At 39.6% G+C, this 19236-nt stretch overlaps 1 protein-coding gene across 5 annotated transcripts in view; it reads left to right on the top strand.

Annotated features, from left to right (window-relative positions):
- Nucleotides 1–19236, top strand: part of SNTG1 (syntrophin gamma 1) — a 577365-nt gene that overhangs the window by 548213 nt on the left and 9916 nt on the right. For all 5 annotated transcript variants that reach the window (XM_083187410.1, XM_083187409.1, XM_083187408.1 and 2 more), the window contains 2 exons: nucleotides 8912–9004; nucleotides 15304–15414. In XM_083187410.1, the coding sequence (XP_083043536.1) occupies nucleotides 8912–9004; nucleotides 15304–15414 (204 nt within the window). The remainder of the gene's footprint in view (nucleotides 1–8911; nucleotides 9005–15303; nucleotides 15415–19236) is intronic.

The following is a 19236-nucleotide window of genomic DNA, read 5'->3' as shown; positions in this document are numbered from 1 at the left end:
ACCTGACATAAAAATAATCCACTCAATCTTGTCATTTGAGACAAATGACTGTGAACTGATTGGTATTTTAGGAGTAATATATAGGAATACATGAATGAATGGCTGATCTTGACGGGTTAGGAAGTTGGAGTAAGTAATGCAACTTCAGTGAGAAAATGCTCTGCTCCTGGACTTCCCTGGTAATGTATGATTGCCATCACCCGTGGTGAGCTACTGTAGGTAATTGATAAGAAAGGCGTTTCACCACAGGTGAAGGTAATCATACATTACCAGGGAAGTCCAGGAACAGAGCATTTTCTCCCTGAAGTAATGTTTCACTTTTTAAATCAATGCACGATTTTACGCAATTGTCGGATTTCCCAGGCCATTTTCGAGTATTAGATGTAGATGGACTTGTGCCAATAATAAAGCTTTCCAGTCTTGTATTTGTTGCAGTTTATAAAAGAGATTTACAATGAACCAAATATGATATAATTGAGATTTGAGCACTAACAGTTAAAGGGTGGCTTAATTGTGATTGCTCTGTTTGCAGTGATAAGTAATACAGCTATAGAATTTTCAATTAATGGGCAATCAAAATAATTAAACTTGGGTGATTAGATTTCTGAGCAATGTTTTGGAACAGATCTGATGGTTTTATATTGTTCATGTGTTTTGCACATAATTGTATGATCTCATTGCAAATAATCAAATTGCAAATCCAATATCATTCTTAACATATGTGAGAAATTTAACACAAATATAGATTCATTTTGCATTTTAGGTCAATACTGTATAATGCAGAACTATAGACATTTGTGATGGAGTCATACATGTTTCTCCACTGTAGTAAAGTGCAGATCTTTGTTGAACTAGAATATAAAGATACTAGGAATTGGACAGGACTAGTATGGTTTATTAAGGTCACCTGGTGAGCATGCATGTGCACGGCACTTAGGTTATTCTTTTAAAAACCTGCACATTGGCTTCCATCCTCCAACCATTCACCTGTTGCCAGCCAGACAACACGTCTCATTCCCTGACTTGTCTTCCGACCTCCTCTTTTTCAATTGCTTTCGACTCCATAATAAAAACACTGAAAAAGGTGGCAAAAATCAGCACTGTTGGAATTGGTACAATTATATTTTATAATAACAATATCTCAAAATACAGTATACCAGCCAACATAAAACCATAAAATTAATAAAACTATTCTCAATAACAATAAGTTCATTCCACAATCAGAGGAATTTTTCTGTATGTTGATTAACATAGTCCTAACTCTGTGTTGTTAGTCCAAGTAGAAACATCAATATAGTAATAGAAAACACAGCTCTCTCACAGCTGGTACCAGTTATTATAAAGGCAGAGAAGTCAATGATGTTAACAGCTTTTACCTAGCTCTGATAGCAGTTGATCATAAAGAAGAAAAGTTAGTGGAGTTAAAACATTTTTACCAATCTCTCTCATAGCTGGTGAAAAGAATTGATTTGTATTGTATATATCCCACTATTAGCTCTCTCGCAGCTGATACTTTGTGTCACACAAAGCTTAGCATTTAGATGCATCCATTAGAAGCAAAACAATAGTATGACATAGAAATACTTATTCTGGTCCTGTTGCTCCATCTGCTTAGGGAGTTGTCCAAATTGGAGTCCTGCTAGTTAGAGCCACATGTGCATTCCCAGCTGCTGGTGCTTCCTATTGATGGAGCCTTATCAGGAAGAAGCTCACAAGATATTGAAGTAGCATTTAGCCGGCAAGTCTTGGTCACAGGAGAGAGCTGTGAGAGAGCTGAAAGTGGGATATGTGCAGAAGCAATACTCAGCAATAATTTTCACCAGCTGAGAGAGAGCTGGGTAAAAAAATATTTAACATCAATAACTTTTCTGCTTTATTAACAACTGAGAGCTCGGTAAAAGCTGTCATTTATCATTGACTTTTCTGCTTACTACTACTTACTACTACTTCTCCTGTGCTCATCCCAATCTTAACTAAAATCTGTAACCTCTCTTTCTCTACTGGTGTCTTTCCTTCATTGTTCAAACAAGCAGTTATTACTCCGATTCTGAAAAAACAGAATTCTGATCCAAGCTCTCTCTCAAACTACCATCCCATTTCTCAACTTCCATGCACCTCCAAACTACTTGAAAGACTTGCCTATACTCGCCTCACACACTTTCTTAACTCGCACAACTTAATGGACCCGCATCAGTCAGGCTTTCGTGCCACAGAGACAGCACTGACTAAAGTTGTGAATGATCTGGTCACTGCTAAGTCTAAAGGCCACTACTCACTATTAATTCTTCAAGATCTCTCTGCTGCTTTTGACACTGTTGACCACACACTTCTCATACAAACACTACAATCCATAGGTCTTAAAGACACAGCCCTCTCTTGGTTCTCATCCTACCTATCTAACCGCTCCTTTAGTGTTCGTTTCTCTGATTCTACCTCCTCTTCGCTACCTCTTTCAGTTGGAGTACCTCAGGGTTCAGTTTTAGTTCCCCTGCTTTTCTCAATCTATACCTCATCTCTTGGCAAACTAATCAGCTCAGTATCATCTGTATGCGGATGATACTCAGCTCTACCTATCCTCCTGGACCTGTCCCCATCTGTATTGAGCCGTGTCTCTGAATGCCTTTCTGCTGTTTCATCCTGGATGTCATCTCGCCACCTCAAACTTAATATCTCAAAAACAGAATTAATTATATTTCCGCCAATAAATAGTAGTTACCAACCTGATATCTCTATCGCTGTTAAGAAGATGACAATCACTCCTACCTCTCAAGCTCGCTGCCTAGGTGTTATTCTTGACTCAGAACTTTCCTTTGTACCCCATATTCAATCTGTCTCAAAATCATGCCACATGCACCTAAAAAAACATATTTAAAATTTGCCCTTACCTCACACAAGACACTGCAAAAACTAATCCATGCTCTCATCATCTCACGCATGGATTATTGCAATAGTCTCCTTATTGGCCTTCCCCAATACAGGCTCTCACCACTACAGTCCATTATGAATGCAGCTGCAAGGCTAATCTTCCTAGCCAGACATTCATCGTCTGCAAAGCTACTCTGTCAGTCACTTCATTGGTTACCTGTATTCTACCGTATTCAATACAAAATTATTTTACTTACACACAAAGCCATAAACCAAACTACACCAACATACATATCTTCTCTTATCTCAAAATATCATCCAACACGACCTCTACGCTCCTCCCAAGATCTGCGTCTCTCATCCACACTCATTACTCGCTCCCATTCCCGACTGCAGGACTTTCTACGGGCTGCACCCACTCTGTGGAATGCCCTCCCAAGCACAATAAGACACTCCTCCAGTCTCCAAACCTATAAGCGTTCCCTAAAAACTTATCTCTTCGAGCAAGCTTATCAAATTCCAGAACCAGTCATAGAACCTTGCATTCTGGTGGAATCGATGCAATAAAGAATACAGTATCTATCCTTATGTATCAATGCCTATTTCCCTATAGATTGTAAGCTTGCGAGCAGGGCCCTCCTACATTTTGACTGTCTGTAAATACCTTGTTTTGTTGTATCACTGTCCCCTTTGTAAAGCGCAACGGAATATGCTGCGCTATATAAGAAACTGTTAATAAATAAATAAATAAATAAATAATACTAACTGCTGCTAGCTGTGAGAGCTGTATTTTCTATTAATATATTGATGTTCCTGCTTGGACTAACAATATATAGATTTAGGACTGTCTTAATTAACATAAAACTCCTCCAACTGGGATCCATTAATGAGCCTCTGTGAACCTATTGAGAATTATTTTATTCAATTTATGGTTTTATGCTGGCTGGTATATCGTATACGGTGTAATGTATATATGTTTATTGTCTGTAAGTCTCCAAAACAATGCCATCTGCTGGTAGAGAGTGAAACTACATCTCTTTCTCATACATGCACAAACACACAGAAGGTAACAGAAAAGCTTTTAAAAGCTTTTGCTTCGAGCGGGCTTACTAGTATTGATATATTGTTATTGTGTATTCTTTAATTATTTAATAAAATTGTACCCGTTCCAACAGTGCTGATTTTGTGTTTCTTTTCATTACTTCTTTTTCAAAGGGTGGAGTATGCCTTTTAAATCAGCAGCATATTGGAATTGTAAATATATCTGTGATGAGTCATAACCCCTCTTTGATATTGCTAATGAATTGCTCATTCTTGATGGTCTCCATCAATTGTGATATATCAGTAGTTTGGCTGGAAACCACCAACAACAAAACAAATCATGGTTTGAACCATCTTTTGGCACCACTAGCTAAAAACACATGAGTGCTGCGGACCAATCAGAAAAGATGGGCTAAGCCCTATAGATCTATAGCCTGAAGATACTATGGGGCAGATGTATTAAGCTTTAACAAGAGCTAAATGCAAGGGTGATAAAGGGAGATAAACATCCAGCCAATCACCTGCTAACTGCCATGTTACAGGCTGTGTTTGAAAAAAGTCAGTAAGCAGCTGATTGGCCGTACATTTATCTCTCCTTATCACCTTTACATTTATCTCGTGTTAAGGCTTAATACATCTGCCCCAGAGTATCTTCAGGCTATGCCGCTTAAGACAAAAGATGACAGCAATCAACAGACCTATTAATAGATTGGAAGCAGTATATTCTGTTAAACAGGCAGTTTGGGTCTTTACAAAAATCTATGTTGGAACCAAAATGTTCATTGAGACTGGCATGAACAGATGGCCATATTTCAGCACACAGCAAAGTGTTAATACTGCCCCTATCTTGTCAATTCATATTTTCTGACTGCATTAGGGTTGGCCATCATCCGGCCATCTATCAATGTGGGTTATTTTGTGGAGTAAACCAGTAGATGGAGCATCTACATCTATATACTGTATGACAGTGATGGCTAACCTTGACACTCCAGCTGTTGTTGAACTTCACATCCCAGCATGCCCTGCTACAGTGTTACTATTTGGCCATGCTAAAACTGATGCAGGGCATGCTGGGATGTGTAGTTCAGCAACAGCTGCAGTGTGAAGGTTAGCCATCTCTGCTGTATGAGCACAAATAATAGATTATTATAGCATTATTGATAAGATCAGCTTTTCCACTTTTCCCCCACAGGACATCCATACATAACTATGTCCACTCAGTAATATGTACTGGTTTTTATTTTTTTTATTAGTGAACACCCACGAGCATCTAAATTAGATTGTAGGAGCACTTGCATAATGCTGATGACAGAATAAAAATTAATAAGTATTTATCACTGTCAGGCTTCCTGTTATAGGATATGCTTTAATGAAAGAAACAGCTGGCATGCATATGGAAAACATAGTCTCACAGTATGTCAAGATACTAAAAATTAAAATTTTATTCTGGATAATTATTTTACATGCTGCTTTTTCTATGAAGTACAGCACTCAAAGAGAGTTCAAGAGTACAAATACAATAAATACAACTGTGTCCACTCAACTAAAAATAAACACACTAAAACTACATTTATTTTCAAGCTGAGATTCAGCTGACTCTGACAAAAGAAAAGGAAAATAAATGACTTCATATCCCATTCCTTTATTGTTTAACCCTTTGAGTGTCAGTTGCTGTGATCAATCCCCAAAATATCCATTAAAAATGGCAGCATCGCTCATAGTGACTGTTTTAGTATAAAGAAATACAGCCAAGTCAATTAATTGAGGGTTATAGGCCCTACATACTTAACAATGTGTGTAGGGCTTCCTAGCTATTCTAGGTCAGGCAGTGCGGTCGCTCAGCATACAGCACTGACAGCCCACACACAGCATAAGCTGACAGCGCTGTGTGCTGAGTGAGCTGACAGCGCTAGTGTTCTCCAGTGGAGAACACTGGCGACCAGTGAGATTGATGGTCAGTGACTATCAATCTCGGCCAGTGACAGGGAGTGCATAGATGCGCATTGCTGTTGCTATAGGTCCTCCACACACACACACAGGTTGTAACGGGGCACGTGTGAAAATTTGTCTGTATTTCTATACAAATTTTTACAAGGGAAGATCGTGAAATTTTACATACAAGCGTATTACAATATGCCAAGGCAAAAAAAAAAAATTCCAAATCAAAATGAATTACAGTTATTTTTTATTAATTAAAAACACCAATTTTTGCTGTACGCTCATATGTATATTTTGTATGGGTTTATGGTAGATTTACCTGGCGTTTATTTGATAGGGATCAACCTTGTCTATTCTGTAAGGATATCCCAAAATATCCAAAATGAGCAATAGTAAGGGGTTATTTTAGTATAGACAGCTAGGCGCTCCTCTTGTTCGGAATAAGAAAAAGAAAAAAAATAATTAAATGAAATAACTTCCCTTCTCCTTTTGCTTTTTTCCTTTTGGGTATTTTCTCCCGTCTTGGAGGATCACGGCTCCGAAAATGATAAAAATATAGAGGAAACAAAATGTGAAGGACAGCCTTATATTGAATATATTATTCCAATCAAATTTGCTTCTATAGGGGAGTAGATTGGCATACCAAACTCACACAATATTATGTATGATAACACACATCAAGGTATCTTTGTACGTATAAACACGGTGGCGTACCGTTACTCACGATCAAATGCAGGTATAAACGCTTATCAAGGTATCTTTTCCTTCATAATATGTATTCATGGTACAAAACAGGTAAAAAAATACATAAAAGGCGGTCTAGAAAGGTGTTAGGATGACAGTGCTCAAAGTAATCCTAAAGAGTGGGTTCTATCCGGATATCGCCCACAATGAAGAAAAACTGATTGCCAGAAAGCCTTCTACACCTCTTCAGCGGAAAAGAGGTGTAGACGGCTTTCTGGCAATCATTTCATTTACTTTTTATTTTTTTCTTATTCCGAACAAAAGGGAGCACCTAACTGTCTATACTACAATAACCCCTTACTATTGCTCATATGTATATGACTGCAGCATTTTACACCAAACTTGGTACACATATTACTTACAATCTGTGAACAAACAATGAGGTGGTAAGACATCCCTAGCACCCCTAGGGCTGATGCAGCACATAGTATTTCAGCATACAGCATAACTCTGGAATGACTGGAGCAATTTACACCAAACTTGGTACACATATCAATTACAATCTGTGAACAAATACTGTAGGGGTAACACCCCCTTAGCACCCCTAGGGGTAGGGCAGCAGCACAGACTATATCAAGACATGCATGATATGTCAGTGATGACTGGGCTGCATGTGATAGGGACAGTGACATGATGTGGGCTGGAATGGAGATACCACAAACCCACACACTGATAGTTATTTAATGGCAGTAACAGGGTCCCCCAGCAGCACAGAGTATATCAGGAGATGCATAATGTGCTGTTCTCCAACGTAAATTAACGAATAACTAATGTTATTTATACTGTGTGTTTAGTATTTAAATTGATTTTTGTAAAGGAACATTCTTAAAATCCCAGGCAATGTCGGGTATACCAGTTAGTTGTATATAAAGGGACAGTTGAGGCCAGGAGGTAATTGGGGCAGAATTAGCAAATCTCATATAAAATAGCTCTATAAAGTCAGACATAATTAGAGCTGTATATGTAATTTTTTTTTGACTGTTAAATGCATGTTCTGCACATTGGGATGCTAATTAGTACCACATTCAGTGTTTGCTCATTACAATTATATATAGTAGTGGGTGTAACATTATGTGTTATGCACATACAGTCGTCTATATTGTGAGATATGCCAAGCTCCAGAATGCGAAACCCTATAATGAGTTCTCAAAGACCCAACTGAACAAGATGGTACATGTCTAAGGGGACCTATGTGGCACACCTACTGTCTTTCTCCATCCTGTATGCTTTTTTTATTGCCATGAGCTTGGCAGGGGTGGGCAAACATGACCCTTGCCTCCTCACTCATGGTTCACAAGGTACTCGTTTCATTGGTAACTAGTGGAAACAGTACAGTAAGTGTCCAGATGGTTACAGCGATAACATAACAAAATGTATAAGAAAGCATCAGGTAAGGCTGAGATGAGAGTGGGGTGTTATGGGGGTAATGGGTTTGGTTAATGAATGTTTTTGTAGGGATTATGCTTTCATTAGGGTAAATCAACATGGAGGGGTTGGAAATTTTTAGACCAATTAAGGTTATAAATATAAAGGTCATAAACTGATGTGGAGACTCCTATATACTGTTTATATAGGGGTAGATTAGATTTAATAAGGCTGTTATGGTTATTCCGAAGGAGGGTATTTTTTATGGATGAGGGGACTATTATGTGTAGTAGTCTCAAAACTGCTCTGTATTCTGATTGGGTCACAAAAATACTATCGGTAATGTAGGAGGTCGCAAAATGCTCTTAGTTTTGTCTGGTGGTTACATAATTGGTATGTTTTTTTTTGGTAGAAAAAAAATCTGTCACTATTGTGTGGCAGTCATTAAAAATGACAAGTTTCCTTTTGCAAAGCAAAAAAATCTTAGTGTTTTATGGCAACCACAAAAAAAATATCAAATACATCAAGTACAAAAATGATCATAGAGATTACATGTTTTGTGCTCACAAAAATAATGTCAGTTTTGTATATTGGTCACAGAAATAGAATGTTTTGATTTCTCTGGTGGATAGAAAAAAGGGCATGCTTTGAGGTCATACAAATACTCTGTTATATGGTGGTCACAAAATGTGCGTGTTTTGTTTGGTTGTCAAAAAGTGCTCTCAGTAATGTCTGGTTGTCCCAAAGATGACATACTTTGATTTCAGTTTAAAAAATGTTCTCCATATTCGATGGTATTCAAAGAAATATGTCTGGGAGTTATAAAAATGCTTGTTGGTATAAAATCTAATATTTATTATATTATAAAAATCTAAACTATGTATATACATTTCTTGCATTTGTCACCATTAATAGTTATTAATTTATTTATTTTAATAATGTTATTATTTATTTCCAGTGCAAAACATATGCCTGTGTAATTGAAAGTCATCTTATGGGCCTCACCATTGACTTTAGCATGGGATTTATCTGCTTTGATGCTGCAACAAAGGTAATATATTGTTCCACAAAAGAGCACATTTAAACATAGTTTTTTTAAGTTTGAATATATTGCTATTGCTGTACTTAAAAAACCCTGTGATCTTTTTAGAAGTGGCCCAGGTCCCTTGCACTGATAAAACCTTACATTAAATGTGTGTGTATGTATATATATATATATATATATATATAGAGAGAGAGAGAGAGAGAGAGAGAGAGAGAGAGAGAGAACAATGATGCAGCATTCCAGCCTTGTACGAATAGGTGGTTTAATAATTAGCACTCAGCTACATTTCAACATTTACATGTTGTCTTCAGGCAAACATACAGATAAGTGAATCAAGCTTAAATAGCAATGTGTGCTGCGTGAGGCGGGAGTCAAGCCCACGCCCAGCCCCACGATCTCCACAGAGTGATGTCATCACCCCTCAACGCCGTATCACGGACCGTTGCTAGGGGATACCAGTAAACAAAAAAGCAAAGATGGCGCGCTCCATAGCGCAAAGCACGATGAGGTGATATCACAAGAACACAATGTGCAAAATACATCAAAACAAATCACAACAAATATACAAACAAGCAAACATACATCTAGGTAAAGACATCATGACACTGCAGGTATAGCAAGCTGAACCTAGCAATAGCCTTCAGAGATCGGCAGTTTTGGTTGTATCTCATATGCTTACTAGCAACAACAAAACGCTGCCGGCACAATGCAGCGACTGGCAGTTCTACCAATAATCGGTGTCTAATGCCTATAGCAATGCGTTGAGGCCTATGGATTCATTTAAGCCCTTAGGGCTAACAGTGTTCAATTTCATGATCCAAAAGGCCTCGCACTGCAACAGACGTTTACCCCGGTCCCCGCCCCTCAAGGACGCCGGTACATGGTCTATCATCCTATAGCGGATGGATGACACCCCATGACGGGCATCCAAGAAGTGGCGGGCCACGGGTTGGTCACTCTTCTTGGAGGATAATGCATTTTTGATTGCCGACCTGTGGGCTGCCATACGCTCCTTGAACGCTCGTTCAGTCTTGCCAACGTATGACAACCCACAGGGGCATATAATCTGGTACACAGTGAATTTTGTGTTACAATTTAATGAGTGCCTGATGTATAATGGGCGGCCCGTATGCGGGTGATAGAAAGTCGGTCCAGGGATGAGAAATCTACATGTAGTACAGGTGCATCGTATGCATCCCATTTTACCCACAGGGGAAATCTCCGGCTCGCTGTATGTTTTTACCAGCTTGTCACGGAAATTACGCCCTCGTTTAAAACAGGGCATTAATCTGGTGGACTGTAATTTGAGGTCCTGGTCAGAAGACACAATGGACCATAGCTTTTTAGTTTTGTGAACAATAAATGGACTAGACTGATTAAACGTTTGAATGAAGGGCATCATTGGTCCCTTAGGACTGGATTTTTTGGATGCTAGCAGGAGGGATTCCCTAGGGGTATTATCAACCTTCTTTTTGGCCTCTAGTAAGAGTTCTCTGTCGTAACCCCTGGCATAAAAATTATCCATCATTGCATTAATTTGTTGGTCAGCAGATGTAGGGTCTGAATTAATTATTTTGCATCTGATTAATTGGGAGTATGGTAACCCGTAAAGGGTAGACCGTGGGTGATAACTCTCAAAGTGTAGCAAGTTGTTTCTATCTGTAGGCTTTGAGTACAAACTAGTGGAAATCAGACCATCGTTAATGGAAATTGAAACATCCAAAAAATGTATAACTGATTTACTCGAATTGTAAGTGAATTTGATGGTACCAGGGCCTTGATTATACCTATCTATGTGGGCAGCAAGATCGCCTCCATCGCCCTGCCAAAAGATTAGCAAGTCGTCGATGTAACGGGTGTAGAAAATAATTCTACCCGCTACATCAGGGCTTGAGAAAAAAACGTCATCCTCAATCGAGAGCATGTAGACGTTGGCGTAGGATGGAGCGACCGCCGCCCCCATCGCTACGCCAACGTCTTGCAGAAAAAACTGCGAGCCATACAGAAAAAAAATATTTTTGAGAACCATATTTAGAAGATCAATAATCAAGTCTACATCGGGCCCAGAGTATACTGGACTGTTTTTCAAAAAGCTTGCCATACACGGTAAACCCAAGTGGTGTGGGATCACCGTGTATAGGCTGCCCACATCAACCAAAAACATCACCACATCATCATTCAATGGAGGCAAATTTTTTAGTTTGCAAAGCAAGCTAGTGGTATCCTGCAAGAATCTAGGATTTACGGACAAACAGGGCTGTATAAGGCTGTCGATATAAATTGACGTGGGTTGGAATAGTGATCCCCTGGCAGACACAATGGGTCTGCCAGGAGGATCACTAAGCGACTTATGTATCTTAGGGATACAGTACATGATAGGCACAAGTGGGGCGTTCGGGAGCAATGCCTCTTTTAATTTGGGAGAAATAATATTTCTGTCCACTCCATGTTGCAAAAGTTCAGAAAGTTCGTGTTTAAATGTAGATGTTGGGTCTCCAGGCAATTTACTGTAGGTTGTGGTGTCTTCTAGATGTCGCATCACTTGCTGATGGTACTTGGCACTATCCTGGATCACCAGGGCACCCCCCTTGTCTGCACCGCGAAAAACGATGGATTTATTCCTTGCAAGGGATTCAAGACACTCACGTTCCTTTTTAGAGAAATTGCACTGTAATTTTGGGGCTGTCGGCACTGTCACTGTGTCGACCTCTTGATTCAACAGTCTCATAAAAGTTTTTACCGAGGGATTAAAACCCTGGGGGTCGAAACTGGATCTGGGTAAAACTTTCATCAACTGGGGTGGTAGTGTTTCACTTTGTACATTAAGTACTGGGTTTTTTGCGAAGTGTTCTTTAATTTTCAATTGTCTGTGGAAGCGATGTTGATCTACTGTCCACTGTTCTTTGTTAAATTTCACTGAGGGGATAAATGATAACCCCTTATTCAGGAGTTTCTCTTCCTCATTAGACAATTGATAAGATGAGATGTTAACCACCAAATTTAACGGCCCCTGGGGGGCTTTGCTCCACGTCCTCTGCCTTTTGTTTTGACCGGCACGTCGGGTAAATCGTCTCCTCCGCCCTTGATTCGGGCACGGGTTGCCACCCCTAAAGGGTGTCCTTGCGACTTGGTGTGTGTATGTGACTTGATTGTGTCACTTTCACTGTTTGAGGATCCCACATCGGTGGATGATCCATAGTTCCTGCCGGTACCACCTCTGCGTCTGCGAAAAAAAGGCTTTCTTTTGGAGTTGTCAAAGGCAGGCTCCGCCCATCTGTAAACAGTGTTATTTTTGTAGTCTTGATCTACCTTGTTGCATTTTTCTTTCTTAAATTTAGCCAATTCTTGTTTATAGGATTGTATTTGGGCTTGGAGTTTGGCATATCAATCGATGGAAGCGTCACTTTTCAACTTATTTTGGTGCAGGATTTCAAAAGATTCGATTTTAGTAGTGGTAGCTGCCATCTCTTTAGTGCATTGCTCAATGATCAGCAGCATAAGGTCCAGGGAGCACTTGTTGGCAATTGCTGCCCATTTTTTGCAAAAATTAGGGTCATTTCTCCCAATCCGAGGGATTTTTCTAGATCTATGGTAATCGCTCAAAGTGAGCCCATGCATGTAGTAATCAGTATAGCGCTTATGCAGCTTTAAAAGATCTCTGTAGGTGTCATCCAGAGGGACTGGAATGCCCACCTGTGTCACATCATCTTTGAAGCGTATTACCTCAGCTTCCGACTCGGAGTAACTAAAAATATCACAGGCTGGTAGCAAGATCTGCCTGAACCCGCCCACAGCATCATCAGTGCCCTCAGCCATGATGTAGCAGCTGTGATTAAACACCAATGATCCACCAATAAAGTGCGTGAGAATTAGAATTGCCAAGGCAATATTTTTAAAGTGACAGTGCTTGTACTGGACAAAACATAAAAAGTACTTGAAAAAACAGTGCTACAAAAACACTTTGGACATAAAAGACGACAAGTGGTGTTCATGAACACATGAGCACCACATCACCTGAGTGACTTGATAGCAATTGGTAGTAAGGGGGTGCCTTGGCCGAAGATATCAAACGAGAATAGTCCCAGTTGATGGCTCCAATATAGAAAACACTTGTGTCCGGCACTCCAACACTGTACAGATAAACCCTCGGCGGGTGCCCGCATCCACTACTGGAACAGCATATACAGAGAACAATGATGCAGCACTCCAGCCTTGTACGAATAGGTGGTTTAATAATTAGCACTCAGCTACATTTCAACATTTACATGTTGTCTTCAGGCTAACATACAGATAAGTGAATCAAGCTTAAATAGCAATGTGTGCTGCGTGAGGCGGGAGTCAAGCCCACGCCCAGCCCCACGATCTCCACAGAGTGATGTCATCACCCCTCAACGCCGTATCACGGACCGTTGCTAGGGGATACCAGTAAACAAAAAAGCAAAGATGGCGCGCTCCATAGCGCAAAGCACGATGAGGTGGTATCACAAGAACACAATGTGCAAAATACATCAAAACAAATCACAACAAATATACAAACAAGCAAACATACATCTAGGTAAAGACATCATGACACTGCAGTGTCTGGCTTGGATGACCTTTGTTGTGCACCCCTATCTTCAACACTTTTGGATGTGAGTGCTGAACTCCCTGGCTGTATATATATATATATATATATATATATATATATATATATATATATATATATATATATATATATATACAGGGCTATTTTTTAGCAGGCTCCAGCAGGAACTGAGGCCATTATTCTAGTTCACTCTTTCTGACAAAATCTTTCTTAGATGGATAAAACCATGTGCACTGCAGGGGGGCAGATTTAAAATGTGCAGAGAGAATTAGATTTGGGTGAGTCATTTTGTTTCTGCGCAGTGTAAATACTGGCTGCTTTATTTTTACATTGCAATATAGATCTCACTTTAAAATATGACAGACTAACAGTGCGCAAAGAAAATAAGGAGTTATAAATGTCAGTTTAAGTCCAATTGGGCAAGATGTACCACACAATGTTCCTCCACATGTAAGTAATAGGCACTCAGGTAATTACAGGCCTCAGTGCAATCAGAACCCGGAGGGTGTTGTTTAGCACCATGGGTTAAATTATCAGCTGTTACCATGATTGTTGCCTGTTATAATGTGTGAGAGACGGACGCTAGGCCTGCCCTCTGACGAAGTCGAATACGAAACGCGTTGGAGCGTGGCCTAGCGTCGTCTCTGACCGGAGTTACCTGTGGGGATATCGTGCAGCTCAGACGTGTGGAGTCTCACCGCTGCTGCTGCTGCTAAGTCGGATTTCCGTGTGAGTGTAACCACTCCAACACCCGGCTGCTGAGACAGCATGCCTATGCTTTATATCTGCGGTGTTTAGTACCGCATTGTCTGGTACGTGATTTTAAGTCATCTGTAAACCTGTGTGTACCTTGAATAAACTCATACAGATTCATGCACTATAGAGCGCTCGCTCTCCTTATTTCTTTGTATGTATATATATATATATATATATATATATATGTATATATATATATATATATATATATATATACACACACACACACATATATATTTATATTTAACCAGTCATTTCATATGTCTGTGTTATTGTTGTTTACCTACTGTACCAAAGATAACTATTGTTTGTTTAGGGCAAAACATCATTCTTCGTAGTTAATTATTTAGGTCGAATAGTTTAATTATTACTTTAAAAGTAAAAGTAACTTCAAAAAGGCATATACAGTAGATATTTGACAGTTGCCCACAGCAATTGAGGAAATATGTTAAAATCATGTTGTTTTTTTCCTTCAGGAAAATTTTTAAATAGTGAAATATGAATTTAATCAATCCTTTCCTATATACAAATAATCTGAAATGAATCATTTCCAGTGATTGAAAAAAAGAAAAGTTAGAAAGAGAATATCAACAAAGTATTTAAAGTATACAAAAATTTTAAAAATATATTGTACTTATGTTTGTGTAAGGTCACAGAGAAAAAAACGGTCAGCTTGACATCCTAAATTTATTTTTCTGATTTCCTATGCCCTTTATAAAAGTCTCAATGGCTTACTGTTTATTCACATCTTGAAGACAATCATAGACTGTGATTTCTTTTTGCTCAATGGATTTTTAAAATCCTTTTATTTAAAAAAAAAAAAAAAATTTAATAAAATGATGTGAATATGTGTAAGCTTATAAAAATTTAATCTGCCTAAAATGAGAAGACTTAATCATTTGTGAATGCATTTTTCTAGCTGTTGATTTCCTATACTTCACTTCTTTGATGTTTTATTTTTCAGGCTATACTATGGAGGTATAAATTTTCTCATCTGAAAGGCTCTTCAGACGATGGAAAAAGTAAAATAAAGTTTTTGTTCCAGAATCAAGATACAAAACAAATTGAAGCAAAGGTAAATAACGTATTCTTATGCTGTGTACACACGGGGGAGATATATTGCTCAGCCATATATGGCTGAGCAATATATGGCTGCGCAATATATTGCTCAGTTTCTACTTTACATCAGCGACCAGAGATGGTCGCTGATGAAAAAGAAACTGCCGGGGGGAGCCCGGCAGTGGTAATCAGCTGGTCGCAGGAGCATGTTCCTGCGACCAGCGATCACCACAGGGGCAAGATATATCGCCGGTGCACACTCCCATTGCGGGCAATATGGTCGCTCAGCGACCATATTTCCCGCGATTTTGCACAAAATCGCCCCTGTGTGTACGCACCTTATATGTAACAAAAAAGTGTTTCAAATATGCGCACCAATCTGAAGATCGTTACAAGCAATTTATAATTAAGTTGTTAAAAAAAGAAGTATATTTTATTATATTAAAAAGCAATTTTACAGGTAGTTTGCAGTAATGGCTTCATATATTCATATTTTGTCATGACATTTATTTGGTCATTACATTTATTAATACGATTTCACAAATGTCATTTTTTTTAATGACTAATAATTAATTCTGATGATTTTATTGTACTCTGGGGGTTATTCAGATGTGATTGAAAAGCTGCTTTTTTTCTCAAATGGACAAAACCTTGCTGCACTGAGGTGGGGCAAATGTATCATGCAGAGAGATTAGATTTAAGTGAGTTATTTTGTTTCTGTGCAGGGTAAATACTGACTGCTTTTTTACACTGCAATTGCAGTTTTCAACACACCCCACCCAAAACAATACACCCCACCCAGGTCTGAATAACCCCCTCTATTGCATATTGAAGACATTAAGACCACTTTTGTTTAAGCTATTTTGCATAGATACGGATGGCAGTACGGATGGTGTAATGGTTAGCATTACTGCCTCCCAGTGCTGAGGTCATGGGTTCGATTCCCACTATGGCTCTAACTGTGCTGAGTTTTTATATTCTCCCCGTACTCATGTGGGTTTCCTCCGGGTACTCCGGTTTCCTCCCACAATCCAAAAATATAACAAAAATATACTGGTACGCTAATTGGCTCCCAACAAATTTAACCCTAGAATGTCTGTGTGTGCGTGTGCATGTGGTAGGGAATATAGATTGCAAGCTCCAATGGGGCAGGGACTGATGCGAATGTTCAAATATTCTCTGTAAAGCGCTGTGGAATATGTATGCGCTATATAAGAATAATAAATAGTTACTATATGTAGTTCCAACAAATCAATAAATGTTCATGGAGTTTTTAATACATTCTTACTATATCTACCCCCTCAATAGCAATCACTGATGTACTATTTATGTTTGTGTAAGGTCACATAGAAAAACCCTGTGACCTTACACATTGAGGCACCTTAAATAAAAAAAAAAGAAAAGGGATATATTTTAAAAATGTATAAAAGTATATTGCCAAAGCCACCCATTATGTGCCTCACTGAATAGACATGGCATGCACAACAGGAGTGCCTGCATCTGTGGTGTAGTGCATGGGCTAGGAGTTAAGGCAACACCTTACCCAACAGTTCCCATGGATTTAAATTCCGCTTGTAGATCATTATTGTATCTACAATACATTGTAATGTTTGTTTGTTTTATTTTAGTTTTGCAAACCTTTTCATCCTTAATTTATTTGAAATGATCTCTGCCTGAGCATATTTACAGCAGACATCTTTAATCAATGTACAATGAAGAATACCATGTACAGTAAAATGTGTGTAGAAGTTTAACATAAAAATGCATTAAAAAAAAAAAAAAAGTGAGAAATTTGGGAGAGTTTTACCATTTTTTTTTCAAAGCAGCAATCAATTACATGGCCAAATCAACTGTTTGGTTTTTTTTGTTCAATGTAAATGATAGCTGCTTTAAAAAAATGGTAAAACTTTCCCAAAATCTCTCACTTTTTGATTCTTACATGGTATTACGGACCTTATCCAGATCCATTCGCTCTCCTTCACGTTCGCACAGGGGAGCGATTGTCAGCAACTGCGCATTCGCATAAAGTTTTCTGTGCATCTGCAGCCGCTTTGTGCGAGCGGTCATGGCAAATTGCTTATATGCTGGCCTGTTCGCACCTAGCAGTGTGGGCGGGGGGCGTGGGGCAGCGGCAAAGGGCTGCGCCCATGGAAACGCTCAGCATTTCATGGGCATCCCGATGAAAATGCTGGGCGTTCCCATGCTAATGCGCCGGTGATGCGGGTGCTGTGGGCGAGCAGCTAACATCAGCGGATGTTAGCTACCCACCCTCATCCTCAGCGGCGTAACTAGATTTTCTGCGCCCCCCTGCCGACAATGCAGGAGGCGCCCCCCCGGTAAGAAAAAACGGTACTTATGTATTATCTGGGCTCCCATGTTAAATGCACCCCATTTTTTCATACCCCTACTATCCAACTACGCATGGAGTTGATTTTATATAGTGTGGCGAGCGCAGCGAGCCACCGTGCCCGAAGCGTGGTGAGCGCAGCGAGCCCCGCAAGGGTACGCGGTCTCATAAGAAAAACGGGAGCCCAGATATTACATAAGTACCGAAAAAGCGGAGGGGAGCCGGGGTACGGCGGGGGGGGGGGGGTTGTGTTTGTGTGTTTGTATGTATGTGTGACGTGTTTGTGTGTATGTGTTTGTGTGTGTTACCTCTGGCCGGCGTGGCCGCATCCGTCTGCGCCGGGTCCCGGGCGGCTCTCCCGTTTACTGCTGCTAATGAAAAAGTGACACTTGGAAAATGGCTGCCCCCATACTGCAGACGAAAAACTGTCTGCGGTATGGGGGCAGCCATTTTCTAAGTGTCACCTTTTTGTATTAGAAGCGCTGCGGCTCCCGGGACTCGGGAGAGCTGGGACCGGTGCAAATAAAACCATAACTATCGTCCCGCAGCCCCCCCGGCGCCCACATACCCTCAGCGCCTCCCCGCCACCGCAGGGGCTGCGGGACGATAGTTACGCCACTGCTCATCCTGTACAGGGAGCCCGCAGATCTAAGACAACAGAGATGTTTCTTAGCTTTGCAAGCACTTGCAAAATCATTCAATGGTCAGTGAACATCAAATTATTTTGTCCTCGCATGCAGGGCTGCGAATAGATGTTTATGCTAAACATCTATTCAACACATGAGCTGCGGTGGGCATTCGCGTGGGCAGAGCATAAATGAAACGCAAAGCTGCAAATTTCGCAGCTTTGAGTGTCAACCAGAATTATCCCCTACATTCCACCCTGTATGTTCTATGTATTACTGTGACAAAACACAAGCAGAACTTCCAATCTTTTTTAAATTGTTTTTGGAGCGTGTTTCTTGGCAACGTCCATTGTAACTTTGTGAAAGCTTTCTGATCCAGCCATCAGAATGCTTTCTTCTTGTTCCTCTTTTAAGAAATGCATTCTTAAAAGGTATCTGCACTTTGTACATAAAATATCTTAGAAATAGAGTTGCATGTTGCAACATATTAAGTTTTTTTTCACATTTCAGCTTTTCCTTGGTTTCAATAGTCACATGGTTGCTTTGTGAGCAAGTTTTTTGATACATCTCAGACAATGTGTGAACATTAACAATTTTCTTATGTGTGCAGATCAGTCATTTACTGTAGATAAATGGTTCTCATCATGTCTCATATACTCAATACTAAGAGATGGAGAAGACTTATAGTATCTTCTATCACCCATACAGTATGTGACAAAGAAAGGCTGTCTGGTGTTTCTTAATGCATTACTGTACTTCAGAGCTCCCCAAACTCTGCCATTACAGTCCAGGTTTTAAGTATATACTGTACATGTACTTGCTTGACATGTGATTTAATTCATACATCAGTACATTTTGATTGGAG

Source organism: Crinia signifera, chromosome 5, assembly GCF_055691185.1.
Source record: "Crinia signifera chromosome 5, ASM5569118v1, whole genome shotgun sequence".
Lineage (NCBI taxonomy): Eukaryota > Metazoa > Chordata > Amphibia > Anura > Myobatrachidae > Crinia > Crinia signifera.
Note: the sequence above shows the minus strand (reverse complement) of the source record. Positions and strands in the feature narration are given on the sequence as shown.